Raw genomic sequence first — 27,260 nt, forward strand, 5'->3', positions numbered from 1 at the left:
TTTTTTGAAGGCCATGCTTGATTTTCACATTGGAAGCTTTAAGAGCAATAGTTTGTATTCTTGGTAATGTGTAACTTCTTCACAACGAGTTTTAAATATCTAACTCATTTTATCACCAAAATTTCCACCACAATCTTAAAAATTAGCTATCAAATTAATTGGATCTTGGATTGTTGGATTACAATTCAAAAACCCAAGATCATACAATAATTAAATGCTTTTAATGACAACTTGTTGTGTTTGACAAATTTAAAATATATATATATATATATATATATATATTAATATTTAATACACACAATTGCACCATTTCACACCTTGATATAATTGCATATCTAAGTAAATGTGTTAACATGTGTTAATGCCTCATATTTTATTGACAATTGTTTGTGTTGTACCAAGTATACCATGCATTATTAGAGTAAGTTTAATGCAATTAATTGTTTTGTACTAAGACTTTATTCCAACTAGTTATACCACCAAAAAAAAACTTCATAATTTTCTATGAAGTTTTTAAAGGACTTGGAAATAAGTTGGAATCTTAATTGTAAGTTGTGATTGATTAATAAACACTCAAAATTTGTGTATTGCATCACAATTTGCCATAAAGACTACATAAAATGTTAATATTGTGATAATAACAACATTACATTTTGATAACATTACAAAATCCATTTTGATAGTAAATTTACTTAAAGATATTGTTATAAATTTCTTTTTTCAATGGTTGAGTTTTTAATATTCTGGTGAGGAAAGATTTTTATATATATATTTGCTGTAAACGTCACATAATGTATTGGATTTTGCGTTTGTTTTATGATTTCTTTTGTGATTATTTCAATTTTATTAATAAGAATTAAGTTTAGAATAAATTAAAATAATTTTCATGAAAAGTTACATAGATTACTTGTGTTCAACACCAATACAAAAATGAATCATTCATTGATTTTAAATCAAACCCACACTCTTTCAATAAATTTTTATTATAACTATTTTTGATAAATGATTAATATCTATCAATAAATAAATATATATATATATATATATATATATAGATAATTTGTTCGTATTTTTTACTCTCTAAGAAGTGAGTTTTAAATCTAATGACGAAATTGAATTGTATGGTTATTTGTTGTAGTAGTAGTTGAAAACATGAAGATTAAACATTATATGTTTCCTATGTGTATGGTATCCATAGATCTTATACTAGCTCTTTTTAATGTTATAAAATACTGAGCTTTTATGGAATCATTGTAATTTGTTTGTTTATTTCAAGTTGTTTTGTTAGTTAAAAAAATTATTCGTATATAAATATCAATTAATCATTGGAATCTTAGTACTTGCTACGATCACGGATTGCAATTAAGGATTTATGTTTTGAGATTTGAGATGATAAATTGTTTTGCTAGTGGTTACTAGCATCGCTTCAGATCAAATTATTTGTATCTATTGAAATACTTCAAATATATTGCACATTTGGGTTTTTATTTTGTTTTAATTCTGGAACATGTTGTTTATTCACAAAATAAATAATGCAACAGTTTCTACACAATTCATTGGAATAAGAGGATGTTCTACTAATCTGCATTCCTTACAAGACTGAATATTTAGTTCGAAGAAAATTTTAGATTTTGAAATAGAACAAAACATAAGCAATTTTTATCATCAGATAATGTAACTTTGTTTATTTTGTGTATATTAATGATTTATTTATTTTCAAAAATGCATCATTTGCAATAAAATCTTTAAGGATTCTGTTTGCTAGAATACTAGTGAGAACATGGCTCAAAAGTAAACTTTTTTCGCACTGTAAAATTAAAAGAAAAACGATCATCATCCACAACATAAAAATTATAATTATTTGAATTTTAAGGTTCAAAATCATACAAATTCAAATTATTCACCTAGAATGGAAAATATTAACAACAAAACAGAGACGAGCAGAAATGAAGAGACTTTATCAAGTTTCCCACCTTTTATTGAAGTTGAAAAATCAAACAATGCTTTGCCGGCCACTAGTTTATTAGAAAAGACACGTTTAATGAAACTGTTGCATGCTGAATTGGAACATCAAAAGAAAAACTTTCTTATGTAGGTTTGAACACCAACCTTTTTTAATAATAGTAATAATAATAATCATAAAATTATCATATGTGTTCAAGGAATAACATATGTGTTCAAGGAATCAATGTTTTTACTCTACTTAGGAATCTAATACTTTGCATTTTGCTATTCTCTAGTATGAAGCACTCTTCAAAATCCACTAATTCTTCTTTGCTAAATATTTAAATAGTGTGGAAGTTGAATGTGTATTTAAGAAAGAAAACAAGAAATTCAACAAAAACGGGAAAATGCATTGCTTGCCAAAGACCGTGCCGTGCAAACCTTGTTTATTGCAAAAGCAAAAGTTCTTCAGGTATGATATTTGAAAGTTTGGTTAATTGAATTGTGGGGTATGGATTTTGGACCATAAATTTTGATTATTCGAATATCAATTTAATAATATCATGATGTGTTGATTTGATGTAGGAAAATGCAACCAAGAAAAAGAAAGCTGAGAAAAAAGAGAAATGAACTTCAAGCATGTTTAGAAATGGTCTACTATGAAAACAACTATTACATTATCTAGATAATATCAAGATTTATCATTGAAAAATAAATCTCTTAAACTTCACAATGGAGTTCATTTTTTGAATTTGATGTAAAAGTTACAAACTATACTATGCATTTGTTTTTAAAACTATGAGTATCATAACATGGTATTTAGTTTTCTAATGAATCATAAAAATAATAAAAAAGAATATGATTTTTTAATATTTTTTTTTGGAGCAAGAGATTATTCGACTTCAAATGGATTTGCATAAACTAAAAGAACATCATTCTGAAACTCTTGCTGATTTGAAAAATATGACTGTTTATGAGAAATATTTGGAAGCTGTAGTGGGAAAGAACAATCAATTCTTTGACATATATGACTTGATTTTAAGGTCTTATATTTCTTTATTTAATAAAACTATTTTATTGAATAGTTTAATTCTTTTCAAGTGTGTTCAGAATCATTCTCATTGCTTTTTGAAATATCTATTTACATATTATTCCTTCTGTGAGTTAATGACTTTCTAAAGACATTGAGAAAATATTACAGGCACTCCATATTAACCAGAAACACAAAAGAGCTAAACCAACACATCGAACACTGTTCACAGGAGTATGATACTGTAAGAAGAGACCTTCACGATTATTTAAGGAATTGTGACCACGACGTGATGGTACTAAACAATGAAATCTGCACAACTAAACAGATCGTGGAACGTAAAAAACTCCAAACCGTGGAGCTTCAACTGAGCATAGATCAAATGCTCAAAGGAGCTTCCACCAACGTGCTTGCATACAATCAGGTAAGCATGTTGAAACTGTCTCTTCGCATTAAAGTAGAATGCGTTACTTGGAATTGCATTTTATATAGTGAAACATCATGTTTTGATTGTTTTCTTACTAAAGTCTTTGGTTTCGGACCCACCTTCATTTTAATGATCAGCTGGTGGGGTGTTGCAGATCTGTATAGCGGCAGCCAACTTGCTATTCCGTATCAGTAGAAAATCGACGATTTCTCAGCCGTTGACGAAGAACCCCATTAAGAACATGGACGTGGTTGCCAACTTTATCACAGATCTTGCCTACATTCACAAGGCATATAATAAGAAGGAACCATAGCTGAGGAATAAGCAAGCACTCTGCTATGCCTCGTAAAGCCTATCCTCAGTTGCATCTCAGTCTGGTGGTGATGCTCTCTGACTGTTGATAAGTGAGATTCTCGCAGCACGAAATGGACCTCAAATGTCTAGAGTTCACATACACAACATTACTACGAGTCATCGGTTAGCATTGACTTCGGTAGCTGTATCCACAACACTTCACAGAAATCATAATCTACACAGGTTGTATAACCTTGTCCATGCATCTCTCAGGAACGTCAATTTGCAAGACACCGAAGTAAATTTCAACGCTGTCGGTCCGGACCAGTGATACTCACATAACGAGCTCAAATTAACAGGTTCTTTAAATGATGGAAGAGATTGACAGCGATATAGATCATAACAAAGTAGTAAAAGTAGACCAGGTCACTTCGTTTGGTTGTCGAAAGTGGACAAACATATACGAGCCATACTAAGCTTTCACCATGTTGTTTTTCAAGACAGTAGGTTAACTTGAAAAAGAGTTTCACGGCGGCAATCTCCTCAAAACCTCTAGCAAGTGCACCAAGTTATGTGGGAATGTGGGTGCCCTGATGTTGGCGGATACAAAAACTCAAAAATTGAATGTGTGTGAGATAGCTTTGTATGACCTTCCCCAAAAATCAAAGTTCAATATTATGGCACGAATACGCTCTAACCGCCGCAAAGTTTCTCCAATGCTGCGTTCTCATCGCCCCCACAGTTCTCCAGTGCAACCCTCGCTGTGTCCTCTGAGAAGCCCATCTCCACCAGCTTGACTAACTGAAAATGGCCAGGATTTGCATTAGAACTGGAAATTAAAACAAAGGCAGCCAAATTCAACACGGAGGGCCAATATTAACAGTAACAAAATGCGATTTGAAGGACAAAGATCGGTTTCATCAATTCTCGTGGTCAATCATATGATCGGAATTTAACAGGATTGATGGAGAACAAAACCTTTTCCTTAATACCAAGAGCCCCCCTCTTTGCAAATGATTCAGTCCAGTACCGAGCAGTTCCCATAAAAGTCGCGTAGTCTCGTAAATACTGCAAACACAAGAGAAATGCCACGCATATGTGAATAAGGGTAGAGATCAAAAGAGCCCTTGTCTAGGTTGAGAGTATTTGTCATTGATAAGATGAGAATGACATGGTAGAATTTTTGCGAAGAAGGGTATTGCAAGAAAGACAAAATGTACACTCAATGAGGGGAATTCAACCTGCTGTGCCACAACAGCATCTTGAGGATCATCAGGCTCTGGTGTTGATAAAAGAGCCTGAAGGGAGAGGAGGGCAGTTTTGAGAGTCAGAGCTGGACTCCATTGGTCCTTCAGAATATCCAAACAGATGGCGCCATTCTGGCTGCTTATGTTGGGGTGCCTGGACGAAAAAATTCATTTGCACGCACCGGCACAATTATTGTTCTTCATTCGAGCACAAGAACTTCACCTGAAAATAACGTAGGCTCAACCCTACTCACCAAATTAAATGATCTATCCAGTGACAACCCAAAACCAGAATGTACAGATGTACGATTGAGTTGTGCTGTTGCACATACCAAACTTTGGTCACGAACTGCATCTTCGGTGGCTCAAAAGGATAAGCAGCTGTTTGGATTGGCAGCCAACACTTTATCTCTTCAGAATGTATCAAATGAAAATAAAAATAAAAATAAAGATTGTGAAAGGTGGTCTAACAGTACAGTCACATAAAACGAGAACTCATTATTTTCAAATACATATTACACAGTGATCATACCACTAGAGCAGAAAGGGGCAAACATAATCCTACAAGCCATACAAGCATGGCATGCGCACTAGTTGAGAGGAGGGAGGGTTGATCACTCCAGGATTAGGGTTGTGGCCTATTGAGGATAAGTTCACAGAGTGATACTCACATGGCAGTTGGATGTCCACGATGAAGACACCACCTTCGTAAGGAGTCCCATGAGGTCCACCGATGGTGCCTCGCATACGCGTCAAGTCTCCCTCCGAGATTTCAATGCTCACTCCGGATAATTTCTCATCACGTTTGATCTCAACAAGCTCTTTCTGAACTCTCGACACATCAAGCATTGCGATGGACTCTCTTTCCGAAGAAATGATCACCCACTCCTTCTACAATGCCCCTCCCTGCTGCTGAAACTCTCCTCCAACTTAATTGGTGGAATAGCTTGCGCTTGCCAGCTTCCACGCATCCGTCGGGTCGTGCAGAATTATCCAGCGCCGAGGAGCAGCCGCATAATGCCTATGTAATTCCTCGGTGACGCCACGCTCCTAATTGAGATGATCCGATCACCCCGAGCGTTACGTGATGCTGTGACCAGTTCATATCGCAATCACAAAGCCTATTTAGCTCACCAGTAAAATTACAACAGAGGTCCAAATCGCGTATCCTCACACAAATTGGGCCCCCAGTAGGAATGCTCGAGTTGACAATCCCATTCTACCTGAACTCTTGTGCATGCAATTCCTACAAAGGAAAACTCCTCGACTTCTCTTACTGGGGCTCGTATGCTCAACTCAAGGGAAATTTGCTAATTTAAACGCTTCTGATCCAATTTGAAGAGTTTAGATGGAGAGAGTCAGAATCATCAAAGATCGAGCTATATCCATAGTATACAGTGTAAGCAATTCAGTAAAAAGCCCTGTAAAAAGCCGCACTTAGCTTAAGCAATACATATCTGAAAGAACTGGTAAGAAACTAGTTATGCAAAGTAGAGATTAGCTGAGAAAAAAAACTGTTTCACCCTATGTTGAATAGCTTGATGCTATCACGCAACTCAAAATTATAGTAAAATAGGTCGTTCTTACAGGAAACAATACACTTACGTCGATTGTAACCCCAAGCCTGCGGGCGGTGCAATTTGTCGGGCTTAGCGACCTATCGATGCCGGAGTCCTGGTGCATGGCAAGCAGGAAGCTTTCAATTCTATTTCCACTTTTCTTTTTTTCTTTTTTCTTTTTATTTCGATCCTTTTTAACACAACGTTCTATCCAACAATACTCACAACGGCAGAGGCAAACCAAAATGCCCCAAAGCTACGAAGCAAACAAACGACCACCAGATCCAAAAACCCCGAACCTCCAGCCTCTAAAACTCCGCCACGAAGCGAAAACTCACTCCCTCACGAAACGCCGCACCTATTCGTCGTCCGCGGAAAGCCTACGCAACGAGAAAAAAATCACCCCACGAGGTGGAAACCTTGCCCCACAAGCTCACGAGCTTCGCCAACAACGGACAAGCACAGCCCCAAAGCCTGCTGCCTAAATGACAAGCAATCAACGCGAATAAACCCAGGAAAAAAATCAATTGGGTCACTGTAATTGCACGTTCAAAGGAGGAAAACGAGGATAAAAACCTGAAAGACGAGTTGCGGAATTGAGCAGCGTAGCGGGATGATGATGCTCCGGCGTCGATCTCAGTCCCCCCGCTCGCCTCCTGCATTTGCAACCCAACAACAACCCCTCTTGCCAATCACCGTTTCATCCCTGTGTCCGCTCCACCCCTTTATCCGCACCTCCCCTGTTCCCGTGTTGTGGGCCTATCACCGTCCAGCGTGGTGGCGTTGGGCACAAGTTCGCCTTTTTACTTTAAAGCTCAACGGTTTAAATAGGGAAGGTGGTGGAGCGAAAGAATGGATTGTAGAGTTTCTTTGGGAATTTATTGAAGTGGGACAAATGTTAACGTATATTACCTTGGAAATGTTTATTTTTCTTTCTTTAATTATTCTTTCTTTTTTTCTTTTTTTTTTTAAGGATGGGAGACAATGTCCATCATCCTTTAGTCTATTATTTACTCACTAAGTGGCACGGAAGAATTTTTCATATCTATTTTCCTACATACCAATTTTAATATTGTTTTATTCTCCTCCAATGCATGGATGTCTTATTGGCCTAATTTTTTCTCTATTTTTTAATTTTTTAATTTTTAATTTTTCTCCCTCTTTCCATGGTTTCATGCCTATTTCTTCAAGAAGATAATACTTCCTTCTGCTGGATTATGTAAATTAGAAATAGTCATTCCAACTCACTCTCTGGAAGTGTGTTAAAACCACTTGTACTTCTTCTTTCTTGTGTTGTAGTAAAAATGGGAACATTTTGTTAATTTAAAAATAATGTGAATCTTCAAGTGACATTTATATTATTACATCAGAAAGTCAAGTGGAATCCTGAAGTGATATTACAACCCATGACACCTTGAATAAAAGAACATAGAATAACATATTTTATGTCCATATTATCCTACAATGACTTTCACTCAGTTCACTTCATAGAAAATGTAAATGAACCATATATTTTAATATCAAGTGATGTAAAACAATAAACTTGTCGCCAAAATAATAACAGAGAAAGTGGTGCAATTCTATAATATTGTGTTTCAATATTTCAATATTAAAATTTCAATAACTTGATATGAACTTTTACGCTGAGTACATGTTGTGCAAGTACTTGACCTAATTACATAAATTTTCCAATAACAAGTACACTGTCAAATTCTCCACCCATTGAGACCTAATTCAAATTTATTGTACACACAAATGTACAATGATACGATTCAACACAATCTATTGGCTCACATGACAATTACAAGCTATCAATTAAATAAGCAATATGATCCACCAGTATGAACAATCTATATCCTCACTCTATTCAGTTGCGCAGTTGGTAAGTATTTTTAGTAAAAAAAAACGTAGGTTTTGAAAACACACATCAAATACACTTAAAATAACCTATGATTTTTAAATTTAAGTGTCTTTTAAGTCACATCAAGACACATAATTGAAGCACAAACCTTACCCATCTCAAAATCTATCATTCACTATTCCTTCATGAAAAAACAAAAAAAATAACCAATTTGCTCAAGACTGAACAACGTTCAATGTATACACTTCACCTCTTGACGGGGTTGAATTTACCGCCCTGATTGTGTACAAACTTGATGCCATAATCCCATCTGCAAGTGAAAAGATCCAAAATAATAATAATAATAGTAATAATAAATTGCAATTCCTTATTGCAGAAACGTTAGCTTGAGATGTGCACGTGATCAGGCTTCACCGAGTTGCAGTCAACCTCCAGACAAGAGTCTTCAATTTCGGCTCTCTTCGTTCCCAGATGAGAAATAAGTATCACAGGATTAACACAAATTAGTGTGCTTCATCTAAAATCTAACCCAACAGCGAGTGCATTCTCCTGCACAATCACCGCCACAGTCGATATTGTATCCCAGCACTTGTGGATTGCGCATCAACACATTCTTCAAGTTCTTCCCTGCTATCCCCCAAGTGGAATCCAGAGTGCCCAAGCTATACTGAATCTCTTCCTTGGTGAGTCCCATCACCTCCGGGAATTTCTTTGCCAAGGCAGACAAATCTATGCCAAGAGATTGCAACAAGGATAAGGTGGAGGACACAGTGTCAGGGTTAGGGACGGTTGCCTGCTTCTCCTCGCCCCAGTAATCCGAGTAGGACCATCCGAAGGATTTGGCAAGAATGTCATCGGCTTCCTCAGGGCTGAGCCCTATCTCTTCAACAAGCTTGCGAGACGACTGCCATTGCTCTTGCTGTGTTGAATCGAATTTGTCTGTGAAGTGGACTGCAGTGCTAGCTTTGCACATCAGTCTGGTTCCATATGAGACTGACCTTGGGAATGGACTACTTGATCTCGCATGGAAGTGAAGGCTGCATTTTCTCTGAGCAACAGCTGCAAATCCTGACACTGAGTTGATTGGTTGGGAGGAGAGTGTTGTTGTTTGGATTAATCTGGGAGTCGACACCACCATATGAGTCGCTGATTCCATTGTATCAGTGCAGCGCAGGCCTGCAACATTCTCAAGACATTTTTTTTCCTCTCTTTAAGAATTGGCGACCTATCAAGAACAAGTTCTATCGATTCAAGACCTAACCCGTAACATCGCAAGCGCAGCAGCTTCAATTGCAGCAGGGTGAATACTTCTTTCTAGCTTTCTTCCCAAGCGGAATCGATTACTGACAAAATTCAAATCGATCAGAAGTCATCCTAATTGTACAATCAACTGGCCTTAAGTTTCTCGAAATTGAATATAAATGCAGATTGGTAATCGCATTAAACAGCTCTGAAAACCCTCCAAAAAAACCCAAACCTCAAATCTAGCTCGGAACTCAAGAATTCTTAGCTTAATGATGCCAAAGAGGTTACGGAGAGCAAAACTGCGAGGGTACATCAATCATACCCGAGTTCACGAACAGCAATCTCCACGCCCAAAATTTCCACCGTGTCCAGCCGAACGCATGAACTGCCTACAATTCCAACCTCATGAGGCGAATAGCGCAACATCAACACTCCGACTGCATTCGTACAACCCTCGAGAAGACGATGCGCAAATCTATCATATACCCAGACCACACTTACACCCAATTCCAGGTACCATGGCCTCAATGGTCAGCAAATTCTCCTCTACAAAGCGAAGCTCATGCTATTGAAGTTGGCAAATATTCCCCAACCCTCGAGCAGCACTCGAAAGACTACCCAGTTCAGAACCCACAAATTTCCGCAAAGCGTCACCACACAAATAAAATTCCCAGCAAAGAAAAATTGTAAAAGCGGCATTGATCGGGAGGTGTCATAGGAAATTGTGGCTGTTCCATTTCAGTCAGTTCCGCAGCGTCGTCCCGCTGCGCCAAGTCGCTCTTCGAAACCCCAATCCTAGATTTCACTTTTAGTGTGTATGTGAAAGCGAGATTTTTCTAAGATTGATTGTAGATTTTCTGTTTAGGATTCGGAGAAGGCAGTCGTGGCAAGTTGGAGAGCCACGCAAGAAGGGAGCCCTGGGTTGAGAGGGGCTCAGGCTCGGTTTAGGTCTGGGGTAGGTTCGTCGAGGGGGGGGGGTTGAGGTAGGTTCGGAATCGTTCAGGTGGATTGGTCGGTGAGAGGAATGAGGGTGCTGTCCCAAGCGTGGAAGCATTAATTAATGGAAACATCACAAGCAACTAAAAATCTCTCAATAAAATACTACATATATATAAATATGTATATATATATATATATATATATACACTAGACCAATGGAAACCCGTGCCATTGACCTCGAAAAAACATTGTAAACTATGTGTTGTAAATTAATCTTTTGTTTTTGTTTGCAACGCCAAGGTACCACCTCCAAGTTGTGGGGTTTTGAAGCCCATGTCAGGAATGTTGCCAGAACTGTATTTGAGTTTGAGTGAGGTGAGACAGATTGTTGCTTTTTTGGGCACTGCTTCTGGCACCAGTGAGAGCTTATCTGATCCAAGCTCACTGGTCTTAGCTACTCTGTGTCCCTCGGGTTGATCACGCACTGCACAATCCTACCACAGTTAAAGCAGAAAGCAGCTGCTAATATTTTGTTTTTCGCGGAGGAGAACGAGTTTCTTCTTTCCAGTTGAAGAGCAACACTTCCCCCTGCTTGAACTGAAGCACATGTGTGCTTCAGAGTTCTCTCGAGAGAGTTGAACTGAATGGAATGACGGGACGGGTTGTGAGAGCTTCCAGTAATTGTAAACTAGATTAGTTCACAGCGGCATCGCCAGGGTGAGATAGGAAACTGGAACTAAAGTAAAGGGCACTGATCCATAACTCTGCTGCTAATGTCTGGTTTCAGACCCAGTGGCAGCTGCGAAGAGTCCGGCGTATACCGACAGCGAGCTTTCGGAGGATTCAGATTTAGCGTTCGATTGCCTGCCGTAATAGATCCGTTGTCAACGTAGATGTATTGAAGTGCAAACCTTGAATTTCGGATCGGTACTGCTCATACTTTCCTGCGTACCTCAAAGCAACGTTGATAATCAAACTGCGAGGTGTAACGATAATCGAACTTGTTCCCGTGGTAATCGGATTGGGTTGGGAAGGAAACAGACTCCAACTATTGGAACAATCTTTCGTTGGACGTAAACGAACCTCTTCCTGTGACTGATGATATTCTGGGACATAAAAAAAATAAGAGAGTTGCGGACTAATCGTGTCCTTTCCCAGTTGGCTGGTCAGATTGCTAACTCCATTTTAATAGAACATTAGAAACCGTCGATCAAATTCCACGTGGACACACACATCTCCGAAACTGACAGGTCACATTCCACATATGTTTGGCAGGCCAAGTCCAAATTAACGCCTGTGGCAAAGAACTAAATGCAATACAAGATATGAGTTTCTGATGACCCCAGCATAACCTCGACGCTTACTCAATGACAAACTAGGCACACAATCCGGCTACTGTTCAGGATCTCGACTGCCTGCTTCGGCATAACTCGTGAGTGTTTTTGTGGATGCCTCAGTATGCACCAGGTAGTTGATAACGTACAAAATCAAGGTCACTACTACACCCCTAAAGAACACCTCTTTCTGTGGTCTGTCGTTTGGTATTAAAATAGTTCTACAATATCAGCTCAAAACAAACCCCTGTGGGACAATTGGATAGGGCACACCGACCCTCCAACAGAATATGCTTATGATGTTCGTAGAGGAGGAGAAACCAGTATGACACCATCACCGCGCACAAACAGATAGGGCACAGTCCTCCTTGATGTCTGCAAGAAACAATACAGAAAATACATGTTTTTGTTAGCTTCGACTCCATGACAAGTAACAGAAGACTTCCCGAAGTCCCTGAGGTACTGACTATCTTGCGGTGTGTCATTAAAATGAATCGAAAATTGAAGCCAATTACAAAATGTTGAGTGTAAAATTGTCAAGTAGGCTTTTCGAGACCAAAAATGAGTTCATTCAATAGTCAGCTAAATAACGCAATGTTTACACGGCTACTTCATAAGTGCAACGAACTACAAAGTAGTGACATGGGAGCCATAACTAAACTACACGGAATCATTGAATTCTGTTGGCTTGAAACATCTACCATGTAACTTTTTTAAATGCATTAAATTCTGGCAGGTGAAGTTAACAGATTCTGCTTCAGAATGCAACGTACAAGGGTATCACTAATTTTGAAATTTTAGTCATCTGTTACCCAAGCTTTAAAAACATTACTAAAAGGTCCCAGAATTACGCCAGACGCATTCAGCAACGCATGACAAAAACGGAGATGGGATATGAGTATTACCCTCACAATCTCCTCATAAGTCTCGTCATCGATCTCTACCGAAGTGGTAACTTCCTCCACCTCACCAAGAATCATGTTCAAGTGCTGATCGTAGGCCTGCACAATCATTCAATTAATAAGGACCCGCCAGCAGGGAAACTGCTTCAAATACTACAACAATCAATACTTTAATGAAAATGCAAAGTCGGCCGGCATACTTGCCCCACAACCAGGAGATCACCGAGACGATGCAATAAGCACCAATGCACCGCTTAGACCTGGCAATTACGTTTACAACTACGATCGAGATAGTTCAAGGGAGTGAAGCATATGCAACAGGAGGGAAAACAAATGTCTACCAAGAAGAAAAAGAGAGAAATAGACAGACAGAGACAGAGAACCCTACACCCTAATCCTAAAATACGAACTTCACCAATGCGCGAAAGAATCAACGCATGTGAAAGACTTCGATATCCTAGGGTCTTCGAGACCACACAATTCACCGCGCATGAACGTTACTGGCACCGATACGTTCCGCAACAATCCAATCACACAACAAAACCTGGATAACCACCGGCGCAAAACCACCACCGTTTTAACACCCAACCCAAAGCGTGACCAAATCTTACGTGCAGCTTCCCGCGGAGCTCCCGGTCAGACCGCAGCTTGACGTAGATGCGCTCGTCCAAACTGAGTCGGATCAAATCCAAAGGCTCCTTCACAGCGCTGTCCTCCTCCGTCGCCATCCCTTCCGCAGAAATTCAAACACCAAAAACCTAATCCCTAAGCTCAAATCCTCACACGAACCTCTTTACAAAAAATTAAACATATAAATACTTCACGCATGCAACTCCTCCGCTGCGACAAAAAGAAAAAAAAAAGAAAAAAAAAAGAGCGACGGCTACGCGCGAGGGTCGTGCCGGTACTCTGTCGCCACGCCCTAGAAGCTTGAAGCTTAAGCAGCAAATACAAGCACCATGGCTGCAGAAGAAGATTTGGCGTCGACGAAAACCACGACGAAGACGACGAACGAAGAAGACGACGACTGAATTTGGACGAATGATGTGTGTCATCCATTTCGATGAGGATGAAGTTTTGGATGTGAGATGTCAGCCCTGGCTTTCACAATATTATGTAAACATGGATATGCTACAAATATGCCATTTCCACTCTCTTCCCCTTTATTTTTATGTTTTATGAGATGAAATTTCCCCAATTTAATGAATGAACTTGAATTTGTAGCATGATTTTCTCTCCCTTCATTTATTTATTTATTTATTTGTTTATTTAAATTTATGGTGGATTTATGAATGGGTCTTACAATTTGGAAGCATAAATTAAGTTTTTAGTTGTTTAGGTCGCATGGTAAGTTTATTCATATTGGGGTTTTGATTTTAGTAAAAGCTAATACTTGGTTAAGTATTTAATGGGGTAAAGTATTACATGACATTGGGTGTTGTTTTTGTTTTCCTTTCAATGAATAAAAAAGGTTTTAATGTTTTGATTTTGGTTTGGGTCTTTCAAAATATAATCTTATTAGGGATTTCTTGTGTTGAATAATGTTTTTTCTGAACGTTATTAAGAATATTAATGAAAACTCTGACAGCATTGAAAATGAAATAAATTGTGGAAATTGTCTTTATGGCATCTGCAAATTCATAATGTGACTACACAGTTTAATACAAACCATTTTTTACCCAATGCACTAAAATCTAATACACCCAAGATCAAACACTAAGAGGAATTCAATAATAATTTTAGAATCTTTAGAAACTAATACAAGTTCAGTTTAAACTTTATTAATCAAAGTTTCAGAATATAACTTCTATAAAGTTAACTCAAAAAACTTGAGGGTCAATAAACACTGTCAATTCTTTTGGGTTTCAAAATTTTACCTCACATTGCATCATTTTAACAAAAAAAAAAAAAAAAAAAAAAAAAAAAAGGAAGTGAAACAAAGGAGCAGTTATAATAATAAGAGATGAATACTTTGGTCACAAAACAATAATAAACCTAGCAGTTTCAATTTTAAAATCTCTTACTCAGAATTTCTGGTGGTTAAAAATATCACGATGTAATTGTTAACATGAATGCAGTTTTGATATATCTTTGATTGCATAACATGACAATTACAACAAAACCTTAACTCAACAATCTAATGACTTGATATTGCAAGCTAATTGTGAATACTATTGTGAACAGAGTAAAAATGCATTCAAAACAAGGCATTTGTTTAGTATTGATACAAGTTTTTTTTTTTTTTTTTTTTTTTTTTTTTAAGTGAAACAGCCATATACACATATATATACAAAATGGACCCTTACTTGGATTCAGAACATAATATACGATGTATTGATGAATTGCAATGCAAACATAATCTCCAAAATCACACTAATGTAGTTTAACTAAAACCAAAAAAAAAAAATGTACGATGAAAAATATTGGAAACTAAAAGTGACACCTTGTTCAAAATACATATGTGAATGAAAAAAAATTAAATCTTACTATATAAATTCAACAAAAAGGGGGGGAATCTAAAATGCAACCACACAAATCTCATGGTTTAGGTTTGTACTATATATATATATATATATATATATATATATAAAAAAATGACAATCCGAATTTATTCATTTTATTTGAATAAATTAGATTTTCATTTTCTTTGAATAGGTTTTTGCTCTTTATATTTTTCCTACTAGTTTTATTTATTGAATCACACAATTGAAATTTTAATCTTTCACGACAAAATTTAAAGGTTTGCACATAATAAAACATAAACTTTGCATTATTCATATCATCCTGTGAATGACTGAACTAAAAAAACATGCTAATTATCATGTTTGAAAGCACATATTTATCTCACTAGATCAATTGTTCAAATGATTTTTATATTTCGTCAAAATTTGGGGTTGTTACATGTTATCATAATAATAAATATGGGTGCAACATGTTCACAACATTTTATACTGGCATTTATGATTTTTTTTTAATAGCTTTTATGCTTCATACATGATAAATAAAATAAGAAAATAAGAAAATGAAAAAAAATGAAAATATTCAGGAATTATATTCAAATGTAAATTTCATTACACATCCATGTCTTTATACAAATAAAAATAATCAACAATTCATTGAGGCTTTTAAAAATGATCAATAAAATAAAATAAAGTATAATGTAACTAATAATACAAAATAATTATGTTAACCTATAAACTAATAATTATTTATTTTTGTATGAATGTGTTGTTGATGGTTTGTAACCATAGTATGTTAATTTATCATTCAATATATGAACTGTTTTTATGTCATCTAGATCTCAACCACAATTTCAATGTGTATATGCATATAGACATAAATATATATATATATATGATATTTTAATTCATTAGTTTTTTTAATTTAAAACTTCAATAGGTTTAATCCTGTATTTGGAGTAAGAAATTAAAAATAAGATTATTTTTGAATTAATAAATTAATAAGAAAAGTCAGATTTTGTTCTTGTTATGTTTTTTTTTTTTTTTGGTTTTTTGGTTTGTTTCATTTTAAATTCATATTCATAAAAAATAATTCAAGCTTCTTTAATTTTTTAAAACTGCGGGTTTTCTTTCTTGTCTAGAGGTTCAACTGTCAGTCCCAGAATATGAAATTTAAAACGTATAAATATTAATTGAACTTTATGTTTATAAAGGAAGATAATAATCTGAAGTTGCATGAATTATTTTTCAACAATGAGAATTTCATAGACAGTAAAAATTTAAAAAATTCTTATACAATCACTTATATTTGAAAAACTAACATAACTGTATATATATATATATATATATATTTCGTTGAGTAAGCTACTAATTGTGAACCATTCAAGTTGTTATCAAAATAAAGAATCAACCAAAGTTCAACAAACCCATTTTCAGAGTGAATAGCACCATGACTCTTGTGGTTTGACCTAAAACTAGGGTTCAGGCGAATACTAAAATTATGAATTCTTTCTTCCAAGAATAATATTCCCATTTTATAATAAGAGTTAAATAATATACTTCTGAACACGACCTTGCGATAGTTGGAGATACGATCCTTTTTCATGTGGATAACTACCATGAACAGCTGAGCCTGAACCCGAAAAGAGAAGGAGCGCAAGTGTGAACAGAGTTCGGGATCCTTGTGGATGTGGATGAATGTGTGACGAGGCGGAGGGAGGCTCTAGGAACGAGGCATCCATCCATCCCCGCGAGGCTCGGTGCTGCTTCTCGGAGGGCGGTCCTTTTGACGATCCGACGTTGCAGGTTCGGCGTTCTGGCCGCCCTCTCCACCTCCGGAGGCTCGGGCCTTTGTTCCTTCTCAAATGTTGGTAAGAATTTGCAAATAATAATAGTAAGCGTGAATATCACGCGTATTTTTGAGCTCTTAAAATAACTCAAAGCTATCCCTTCATGAAATCTAAATCTTGACAAACCAAAAGGATTCACTTTGTCATTCCACTAAAATGGGCAAGTTATTTTAAATTATTTTTATATGTTATTAGAAAAATGTACATTAATTTTATATGTTTTTATTTTTATTATTTTTCATAAATTACTATACACATATTTTTGTATGTTTAAATAAAAGAAATGTGTAGTTGTCAAGATGTGTGTAATGTAGGACCATCTAAAAATTACATTATATGTAAGAAGAATAAAAGGTTTTGTAAAACTTACTTAGGTTTAAAAAATATTGTAAGACTATTTTCATTAATATTTTCATGTGATGTCACATTGGGTGTAAAATTTTATCAAAGAGATGTAGTATAGTTTAATTTAGTTTGATGGATTTTTATCCACTTAACATTTTTTCGTTAATTGACCTAATTAATATCAAATAGGCTTTGAAGACTTAGGTAGAGAAGTCATGTCAATTTGACATTCTTATCAAGTCAAGTCATTAATAGTTATGAGAGAGAAAAAAATCTTTATTACAAGATTTTGTTGACTATAATAAAAAGTCTTTTAGTAAAGTTATTTAATTTTTTTCTATACACACTTGCATTCTTAGATTCTTCATATATAGTCTAAGAGATAACTTCACTTAGTGTTTTATAGATTTTTCATCTTTTACTTAATAAGAATATATATTTTTTTCAACTTATTGTGAAGTAAACAGAAATAAAGTAGAAAAAAAATCTTATTTAATTTTATGAATATTATTTTTTAGAATTTGTTATATTTTTGTAATACTATTTTTTAGGTGCAAGATGTCTTGTACTACTATGGTGCTAGGTAGTGGAATATGCTAGTACTAAATAATTATAATATACAATACTTGATATTATTTTTGTATACAAGAATATATCAAGATTTTGTATAATGTTTTTAAATATTGTTTGATTGCTTCCAAAAACAAGTTTTCTATACTATTGTTATATTAGACTATTGTTGCTACTGGAACTTGTTGGAGGGTATAGCTTAGGATACAAGAAGGTTAAGATATGAAGTCTACTAATATTGGAGGATTCATTGCAACATTGTCAGACTAGTTTTATCCACTATTTTTTTGAGAGAATATTGTTGCTATAAGTAAGTCTATCAAATCAATGCAATACAATATATTGGTGTTGAAAATATTGTGCATTACATGTTATTTTTATTTTTATTTTTTTATTTAATACAAAGCAGTATACAATTTGTACTATTAATGTATCAACGTTGGATTAAATGGATTGCAATGTGAGAAGAAAATTGACTTCTTTTATAATAGATTAAGATGATGTCAATTGGAATAAAGTTACATATATGTGAAATTGCAACAATCTAAATTGTAATACTTACAAGCTGCAATTATGGTGTAATAAATCAAGACTTGCATAAAAATCTAAGCTTGGTCAGAATCATGATTTTTTTGTGAAGAACTATCAAAAATTGTGAAGTTTGTGTGCAAAAACAAACTTGAAATCAATGGCAATAAGCAGTAGCATTTTGCATCAATCTGCATTATTTTGCAACATGCGGAGATATATCCATATGATGATAAGAATCATGTAATGGTAGGCAATAAAGCGGTTAGAAGATTCACATGGTTATAGGATTGAGAGCAAAAATAAGCAACAATTTGTGATCATAAGATTTTTATACATTAAAAAAGAAGAAAAAAGAAGAAAAAAAAGAACTTAAATTTTTATGTATCAAAGTTTGAAAGTTCACTTTGGGAGCATACATAATTCAAAATTTTCAATTTTGAAGTCATTTTTTATGTATAAGTTGCTTAAGAAAGCCAATTGTGATATAGATTCATACATAAGAATGAATCAAGAATTTTATAAATACAACAAAGAAGGTTAATACTTGTCATTGATAACATCCATCAAAATCAAGATAAAGAATTATAAATCTTTATTATAAAAAAAATTTGATCTAAGGAAGATTGCATTCTACTTTCTATCTATATTTGTAATTTATGTATTTTTGTGTCATTAAGAAATTGAAGAAGTAATAGTCAGTAATTTCAAGTCAAAAGCTATCATTTGATGACTTATGAAATGAGACATTGTGATTATCATAGCCTTCAAAATGACTTGATAGCAATGAAGATCTTCAAGAAAAATATATTCTCAAAAAAATAGCAAGATATAATGCATTTGATATCATGATGTGAGTCCCACCAATGGATCTTGATTGATGAATTGACTAAAAACGTAGTTTTAAATCATTTCATTATATAAATATTTAGGTTAGAATTTTTTAATTATTTAAGTATTTATTAGAATTTAGAAGTATTTAAAATTTATAAAATTTTTATTAGAAGAAAATTTATAAAAATGGAGTCTTAATAAGTCTTAGAAGGCAATTATCTTAGTTGATTTAGTATTTTTACTTACTGTTAAGTATTAAAAATTAGTTATTGAAATCAATTTCTTTATTAGCTTCTTATTTATATGTATTACTTATAAAAGTCCTATTAATATTTAATTATTAGTTAGAAGAAGTATGAAAAAAAATTCATATATTTTTAATTAATTATATAAAAAATAAGATTTTTAGTAGATTTAAATTAATTTTATTATTATAAAAAATTATATAAATAAAAAATATAATTTTAAATAAATATTAGTATTATAAAAATATTATAATTTATTTAGGATTTATTTAGAATTTATTTAGAATTATTTAGAATTTTTTAGAAAAGATTTCAAAACTTTGATAAAATTAAGTTTTATAACCTTGAGAGCCATTATAAAAAAATGGAACAAGATTTGTAGGCCTTGTGAGAATTTTAGGCTATTTTAATGTTTTACAATACTATATTGAAGTTAAAAATGTAAAATTATGAATTTTACTAGTAAAAAATAGGAGAACCAGTAGTTAGTTTAGTCCTTGTGGAAAGAGAGGTGCATAAGTCCCATATGGATTCTAGTGCCTTGAATAGAGTTAGGAAAATAAGACTAAAGCCTTATAGCCTTTCTTAACAACCCATATACACTACTTGTGAGTCTTAGTGAGGCTCAAACTCTTGATTTTTTAAGCAAGTTACTCTTAAGGTAAAAATTATTCACTTATCTTTTCTATTATCTTTAACTTATCATAATTTATTCATAGTAACTTGAATTTAATTTTTTTATATCATTGAAAAGATTTAAAATTATCTATCTAAAAATATTTTTTTTATTGAATAAAAATCTGATAAAGAAATTATAATTAGTTTTATAGTGTACAATTGCTAAAGTGACTTGTTTCATTTGTTTTGTGTTGTTCTCTTTTTTTTTATTTTTTTATTCTTCATACTTCCACTTCACACCATTAATTAAAAAAAACTCTTAATTGAGTCCATCTTGTAATTTCGGTTGAGTAGCAAATATTACACTCACACATGATCTTAGAAGAGACTTCCAATGTTTTGTAATTTTATAATAGGTAGGAACAACTCTTGACATACTCTAAATATTTTATTTGAAGGAAGTTACAAAAATATGAATAATGATAAAATAACAAGGTATTCTTTCAACCGTGGTATGACATACTATAGATGGTTGTGATGACCTATCAATCACCTTTGATGGGAATACAAATCAATATATGTAGCAAATACAATTGTCTACATTTTGGATTTTCTTAACATATAATGACCGCTCTTTGTAAAATTCATTATTAGAAGGGAAATGATATCACAAATATATATATTTACTTAAATAAGAAGTATTAGATAGAAGATAAATGTAGGTAGATTTGATATTATTTTATGGCAGAGCTTCTTAAAAGCTTTATAAATGCATATTTGCCTTTATATATGTTTATAGTTAATTGATAGGTTTGAAACTTGGTGAATAAGTTAGCCATGTATGACACATATAAGTAGCTTATATTACAAGCTAATAATGTAGTGCACATATGAGAAACTTGCCTTGCAAATTAAGACATGTGTCTTACAAATTGGATATATATTAAAGATCCTATTGAATATTATTATGTAGCTCTTAGTTAGATAATATATATAGAGACAAGAATGAAGAAAGCTTCACTCTTATCAATATCTTTTTAGTCTTTAGTCTTATTTCAAGACTTTTTAGTTTTCTGATCTTTGGCAATAGCTATTACAGTTTAATATTATACCTTCTTTGATTGATTTTTTAGTCTTTTTGAGTGACATAAGAATGTATTGATCTTTTAGTTCTTTGAGATTGATGTCTTTGTCAATTTTTAATTAAAAAAAAGCCATTTAAAAGATTATATATAAATATATATATAAATATATATATATACATATATATTTGATTTGATTTGATATTAAATCAAAAGACTTAGTTGTTAAGAGCCAACTTATCAAGATTTTCTTATCTAAGATTTAAAAGCAATTTTTTAAATTGATTATGATGATATCTTATGCCTAATGAGTTAGAAATGAGAAGTATTTAATTCTTATTTAAGAATTAAGTCTAAGTGCTATAAGCATTGGGCTTATATTTCAATTATTTTGCCTAAAAGATCTTGATTGCTACAAAAGCAAATCTATTTACATCCAATTAGAAGATGATTGTTGAATCTTTCAACAACCTTATAAATTTAATATCTTAGAAGAAACTGGTATTTAGATTCTTTGTAAAGATTTATTGGTTGCAAGCTTGGTTGATTTTTTTAATAGGGAGTTTACTTGTATTATAATTATGCCTTTAAAGAATGATATTGTGGTTATTTAATAAAAACATAGATGCATAGAAATTACCATCCAATTAATTAAAGACTGAGTCTAATTAATATCAATTGTCAATATCATAAGAATTATTTGATGTAGTAGAATTCTCTCAAGTATTCAAAAATTTGGACTTAAGCTCTAATTATCACTAATTGCCATTATTTATTGAAGACTAGATAAAGATGAATTCTATTACTAGAGGTTTTTTTTCAATTGGTCTTAAGAATGTATTAACTAAATTTTTCTAGAATGATACACCAAGTATTGATTAGCTTACTATTTACTAGATGCTACATTGATATTATTACTATTTTTAGTAGAAATCTATAAGATCATGTGAGATATTTTTAATTAAAATTTGAGTAATTAAAAAATTAAAATTATACTTGTTGCTTATCAAGTATAAATTCTTTCATAAATAATTATCACATTATACCTTATGATTATTTTAAGAGGTCATGGCATGTTATAAGCAAAGATAGATGCCTTACAAAATATCTTTGTTCCAAGCAATTTTTCATAATTTAGATTTTTTTGATTTACTAAATTTAGTAGCAAAGATTTATCAAAAACTTAAATTTATTTGCCAAGCATTTAATCACTTTCACAAGTAAGTATCATGGATGAATTGAGGGCCTTTAATAGTAGTATGCATTTAATATATTGAAATCAAAGTTGGCTTTGACTTTAATACTTCAAAGTCCAAATACTATTAGATCTTTTTAATTATAAAAAATTAGAATGTAATAGAAATATGAGCAATATTAATATAGAAGGATGATGTAAGACACAAATATATTATTATATTTGCTTCTAGAAGCTATAACAATGTGTAGTATAACTATTCATCTTATGAGAGAGAAACTTATACAATAATTTGAGCTATTACTTACTTCCAATCTTATATGTATGAGCAATAGTTTATATTAGTGACCAACCATCAACCTTTGAAGTAGCTTATGAAATAAGAGAAGCTTACTGACAAGCTTGCCGTATGGGCATTGTTGCTTTAAAAATTTAACTTTGAAGTTATTCATTGACTATGCATTACTAATTTGGATATAAAAAAATTCTAATATAATCCAAGTTCTTTGATGGAATACTTGATTAGAATATAATGACATAGAACAGAAATAAAGAAGAAATTTTTAGATGGTATGTAGCCACATACTTAAGTTTGATTCTAAGTTCTAAAATTATAATGTCTAATCAAAGGTCAAATGAAAAATCTAAAAAGATCCAAGTGATCACCAATGTATAGAAATACCTTGCAGTCTTAGACAAGTTTCAATAAGGGATATGTCACGGACACAAAATACAGACTTGAAATCTAACAAGAAGTTCAAGAAGAAGTGGCAGAACTAGATTAAACAAATGAGTACAAGAACAACACCAGAAAGGTGAGCTAGAACTCCAAGAGATGTGTTGTCGAGACTGAAGAACTCTTCAACCTCGATCCCTATATATACTCCTACTTAGGAAGCTTTTCGAGCTACTTCTATTAACTAAGAAGCTTCTAGAAGATTCCAGAGGCTTCCTTTCTAGAAGGTTCTAGAAACTTCTCGAGCTACTTCTATTAACTAGGAAGCTTCTAGAAAGTTCCAGGGGCTTCCTTTCTAGAAGCTTCTAGAAACTTCTCTTCTATAAGGTTCCAGAGACTTCCTTTCTAGAAGCTTCTAGAAACTTCTCTCTAAAAGTTTCCAAAGGCTTCTCTTCTAGAAAGTTCTAAGGAATATGTCCCTAACATCACCCCCTCCTTTAGCTTCGAGGTCTCTGAGAAGCAATGTTGTTGATCAGTACCAACGCAAGAAAATGAAGATCTGTCGCATAACTTCTGCTATGAACTCCAACTGTTGTTCACGAGGCAAGTGGTTCATCGACCCTTGAAGCCAACGGTAGTGGCCCACGCCTTCGACTTCTGACCAAGCATGAACTTCCGTATCTTCATTGTAAAATTGTCCTGCAAACACGCCTTCTGGCTGACCATCGTAAGCAGGCTCGATCTCAAATACAATCACCAGTGATTGGTTACTCGGTATCCTCCGTCATCGTCGTGGTACATGTAGTTCTTCATCTTGGGGTCGCCTTCCTGAGCTACTCGGTTGCGATACTCTAAGTGGCATAGTATCTATCTCTTGGCTATCCATATCAAAAGACCAAACTACGATCTATCCTGGAGAAAATAACTACATCAACTATGAATTTTGTTGGTGCTCTCCCCTTTTCTTATATTTTTGGGAGAACAAGCTTCAGAAAGAAGCTATCATCGAATTGATTTAGGTTTATCAGGATGTCGTTGATGAAACTCCTGTACCTTTTGTGGCGCATTCACAAGATTTTCAGCTGGCTCCCACGTTCGCTCATTAATGTCATAGCCGCACCAATGAACAAGATATTCTAACTTTCCCCACCTTCGCTATGAATCCAATACCTTTTCAACCTCGTATTCTTCATGATTCTCGATTTCAATACTAGGTGGCGGACATTGCACTCTTCCAAGAAAAGATGACTCTCGATAAGGTTCCAACAGAGAAACATAAAAGACTGGATGTACCTTCATAGAAGCCGGTAACTCCAGCCGGTATGCCACTGGATTAATTTGCTTCTGGATGATAAATGGTCCCAATCTTCGATAGTCCAACTTATCACATGGTCGCTTGGTCTTGATATTTTGTCGAAGAAGCCAGACTTTGTCTCCAACTTTGAAAGTAGGTGCTTGATTCCGAAATCTATCTGCAGGCGTCTTATAGGATTCTTGAGCGGATTGTAATTGAAGCTTCAACATAGTTTGAAGCTCTGATAGTTGCTTCGCAAATCCTTTAGTTGCTGGATTGTTATTTGTTGACGGACTCAATAAATCAAGCTTCGGATGATATCCATAGTTGGAAAAGAATGGTGTTTGTTGAGTCGATGTATGGAGGGTGTTGTTATATACAAATTCGGCTAGCGGTAGATATGCAGTCCAATCGTCTTGCTGATAGTTGATGCTGCATCGTAAGTACTGCTCCAAGACTTGGTTCACCCGTTCCGTTTGGCCATCAGTTTGAGGATGAAAAGCTGAAGAAAGCTTGATATCCACCTTCAATATTCCAAAGAGAGATCTCCAAAACTTTGACACGAACTGGGTACCTCGATCTGATATGATATCATCTGGTAGTCCATGATATCGATACACATTATCGAGAAAGAGTCTTGCTGTGACTTCACTGGACGATGTCTTCTTACAAGGAACAAAGTGTGCCATCTTCGTAAGCCGATCTAGGACGACAAAGATGTTGTCAAATGAGTTTGATGATGGCAAGTCAGTGATGAAGTCCATAGAAATTGAAGACCATGGTCGACGTGGAATTGGCAATGGCTGTAGAAGTCGATAAGGGCGATGTCGAGGATTCTTGGATCTTGAACAGATATCACAGGAGATGACAAAATCTTTCACATCCTTCCACATTTGGGGCCACCAAAAATCTTGGGAAATAAGCTCCAAGGTCTTGTTGAATCCAAAATGTCCCGCAGTTGGAAAATCATGGCGAGATTGAAGAACTCGGAGTTGTGCTTGTCTTTTTGGAATGTACAATCACTCTTCAAAGTATAAAAAAACTCCCTCCACCTTCAACTTGTCGTCATTGGTACGTTGCTTGATATCAATGGCTACTGAATCTTTAATGGTCATAGCACATACTTGGTTTAGGAAGTCAGCATCAAATGATACAACAGTAGCACAAAGTTGAAATCTCTCTGGCTTTAATAACGTTGTACATTGTTAATCAAACGCTGCTTCTCCAGCCTTTGGTGTAAGATACGATCTCCTTAATAAAGCATCGGATAGTCCTTGCTGCTTTTCAGGTCGATAAGTGATAATAAAATTGAATTTAGATAGCGACATATTCCACCGAGCTTGACGCCGATTTAAAACTCGAGCCGACATGAAATACTCCAAATTCTTGTGATCCGTATATACGGTCACTGGATGTGCAGCTCCTTCAAGAAAGTGACGCCATTCTTCGAAAGAATCCACTATAGCAAGAAGTTCTTTATCGTGGATCTCATAATTGATTTCAGCAGCAGAGAACTTCCGAGAATAGAATGCAACTGGATGGAGCTTCTTGTCTTCACTCATTTGTGAAAGCACAGCTCCCAAAGCAAAATCTGAAGCATCAGTCTCTAAATAGAAGGCCTTTGTAAAGTCTGGATGTACCAAAATTGGAACTGTAGTAAATGCTGTCTTCAAGTCTTGAAATGCCTTCTCCGCCAAAGGTCCCCATTTCAACTTATCCTTGCATGTTAATCGAGTGAGAGGAGCAGCAACTTGAGAATAATTCTTGATAAAGATCCAATAGAAGTTAGCAAAACCAAGAAAGCATTGTACGTCTCTAACCGTCTTTGGAACCTCTCAAGCCATGATTGCTTCTACTTTCTTGGGCTCCATCTTCAAACCTTTTGTAGTCGCAATGAACCCCAAAAATTCCATCTCCGTCTGGTGAAATAAACACTTTTCTAATTTGGCATATAGTCCTCGCTTGCGTAGTTTCTCCAAGACCAAACGAACATGCTTCTCATGCTCTTCCTCGTTTTTAGAGAATATTAGAATATCGTCCAACTAGATGACAACAAAATCATCGAGGTGTTCTCGAAAGATGTCATTCATCATATGTTGGAAAACTGCTGGAGCATTGGTAAGACCAAAAGGCATGACATTATACTCGAAATGACCATACCTTGTACGGAATGCTGTCTTCCACTCATCTCCTTCCTTGATTCGTACGAGATTATAAGCTCCCCTTAGATCAATTTTTGTAAAGATCTTCGCACGTCCAAGTTGTTCTAAGAGACTAGAAATCAAGGGTAATGGGTAACGATTTTTCTTTGTTACCTTGTTGAGGCCTCGATAGTCCATACACATCCGTAGTGATCCATCTTTCTTCTTCACAAATAAGATGGGTGCTCCAGCTGATGATTTTGAATGACAAATGAAGTTCTTGGCTAGATTCTCGTCGATGTACTTTCGCAACTCTGCCAACTCTGTTTGCGATAGATTGTAGATTGGGCCAAAAGGTGGTTGTGCTCCTTCTTGCAAGTCTATGGCACAATCATATGGTCGGTGTTCCGGTAGTATGTCGGCGTTCTTCTTTTGAAACACGTCTTCAAAATCCTTATATTGCTCTGGTATACTTGCTGTTGAGATCTTCTCCTCGGTAGTTGGAGCCGCATAAATGACAAATGGAGTGCCTTCCTTAGATGATCTTATAAACGCTTTTGCTCCAATGAATAAGGATTTCTTTTTTCGAGGTTTTTTACTAGGTTTTTTCTTAGATGATTTTGTGGGAAAAGTCATCTTCC

The 27,260-nt window shown here is 34.5% G+C and overlaps 3 protein-coding genes and 1 long non-coding RNA gene across 21 annotated transcripts; 1 reads left to right on the top strand and 3 right to left on the bottom strand.

Moving 5' to 3' along the window:
• The first annotated feature begins 2,611 nt into the window (after positions 1–2,611).
• LOC149986383 (uncharacterized) lies at positions 2,612–3,676 on the top strand. Its single transcript, XR_016500756.1, has 2 exons — positions 2,612–2,987; positions 3,146–3,676. It is a non-coding gene; the product is annotated as an uncharacterized LOC149986383 (long non-coding RNA).
• Positions 3,408–7,161, bottom strand: LOC112276665 (ubiquitin-conjugating enzyme E2 27). Of its 16 annotated transcripts, none has more exons than XM_090247233.1 (9): positions 7,078–7,161; positions 6,860–6,881; positions 6,548–6,616; positions 5,614–6,032; positions 5,275–5,323; positions 4,937–5,096; positions 4,674–4,763; positions 4,346–4,496; positions 3,408–3,677 (listed from the first exon to the last, which is right to left on the bottom strand). In XM_090247233.1, exons 4-8 carry the CDS (start codon positions 5,789–5,791, stop codon positions 4,389–4,391), a joined length of 585 nt encoding a protein of 194 aa, XP_090103359.1. In that variant the 5' UTR covers positions 5,792–6,032; positions 6,548–6,616; positions 6,860–6,881; positions 7,078–7,161; the 3' UTR covers positions 3,408–3,677; positions 4,346–4,388. The 16 variants fall into 16 exon arrangements, with proteins under 16 accessions (XP_090103359.1, XP_090103361.1, XP_024363952.1 ...); XM_090247235.1 differs by having other exon boundaries at positions 3,408–3,841; XM_024508184.3 differs by having other exon boundaries at positions 6,801–6,881.
• Positions 7,162–8,377: 1,216 nt separating this feature from the next.
• LOC112276663 (uncharacterized) lies at positions 8,378–10,400 on the bottom strand. Of its 3 annotated transcripts, none has more exons than XM_090247227.1 (2): positions 9,930–10,400; positions 8,378–9,480 (listed from the first exon to the last, which is right to left on the bottom strand). In XM_090247227.1, the coding sequence occupies exons 1-2, from the start codon at positions 10,031–10,033 to the stop codon at positions 8,880–8,882; spliced, it is 705 nt and encodes a 234-aa protein (XP_090103353.1). In that variant the 5' UTR covers positions 10,034–10,400; the 3' UTR covers positions 8,378–8,879. The 3 variants fall into 3 exon arrangements, with proteins under 3 accessions (XP_090103353.1, XP_090103354.1, XP_024363950.1); XM_090247228.1 differs by having other exon boundaries at positions 8,378–9,705; positions 9,930–10,398; XM_024508182.3 differs by having other exon boundaries at positions 8,378–9,538; positions 9,930–10,394.
• Positions 10,401–11,782: 1,382 nt separating this feature from the next.
• LOC112276367 (sm-like protein LSM3A) lies at positions 11,783–13,722 on the bottom strand. Its single transcript, XM_024507614.3, has 3 exons — positions 13,394–13,722; positions 12,786–12,881; positions 11,783–12,255 (listed from the first exon to the last, which is right to left on the bottom strand). Exons 1-3 carry the CDS (start codon positions 13,508–13,510, stop codon positions 12,175–12,177), a joined length of 294 nt encoding a protein of 97 aa, XP_024363382.1. The 5' UTR covers positions 13,511–13,722; the 3' UTR covers positions 11,783–12,174.
• Between the last annotated feature and the right edge of the window lie 13,538 nt (positions 13,723–27,260).

This window comes from Physcomitrium patens, chromosome 24 (assembly GCF_059467195.1).
Source record: "Physcomitrium patens ecotype Gransden chromosome 24, ASM5946719v1, whole genome shotgun sequence".
Classification (NCBI taxonomy): Eukaryota; Viridiplantae; Streptophyta; class Bryopsida; order Funariales; family Funariaceae; genus Physcomitrium; species Physcomitrium patens.

Coding starts and splice junctions, on each gene's coding strand:
- LOC112276665 (XM_090247238.1), bottom strand. CDS start 5,791: ATGCTTGATGTGTCGAGAGTTCAGAAAGAGCTTGTTGAGATCAAACGT. Junction 5,324..5,613: donor CGTGGACATCCAACTGCCAT/GTGAGTATCACT, acceptor CAATCCAAACAG/CTGCTTATCCTTTTGAGCCA. Junction 4,764..4,936: donor ATGCTGTTGTGGCACAGCAG/GTTGAATTCCCC, acceptor TTGTGTTTGCAG/TATTTACGAGACTACGCGAC.
- LOC112276663 (XM_090247227.1), bottom strand. CDS start 10,033: ATGTTGCGCTATTCGCCTCATGAGGTTGGAATTGTAGGCAGTTCATGC. Junction 9,481..9,929: donor ATTGCTGTTCGTGAACTCGG/GTATGATTGATG, acceptor GTCGACTCCCAG/ATTAATCCAAACAACAACAC.
- LOC112276367 (XM_024507614.3), bottom strand. CDS start 13,510: ATGGCGACGGAGGAGGACAGCGCTGTGAAGGAGCCTTTGGATTTGATC. Junction 12,882..13,393: donor AGCTCCGCGGGAAGCTGCAC/GTAAGATTTGGT, acceptor ATGATTGTGCAG/GCCTACGATCAGCACTTGAA. Junction 12,256..12,785: donor CTTATGAGGAGATTGTGAGG/GTAATACTCATA, acceptor TGTTTCTTGCAG/ACATCAAGGAGGACTGTGCC.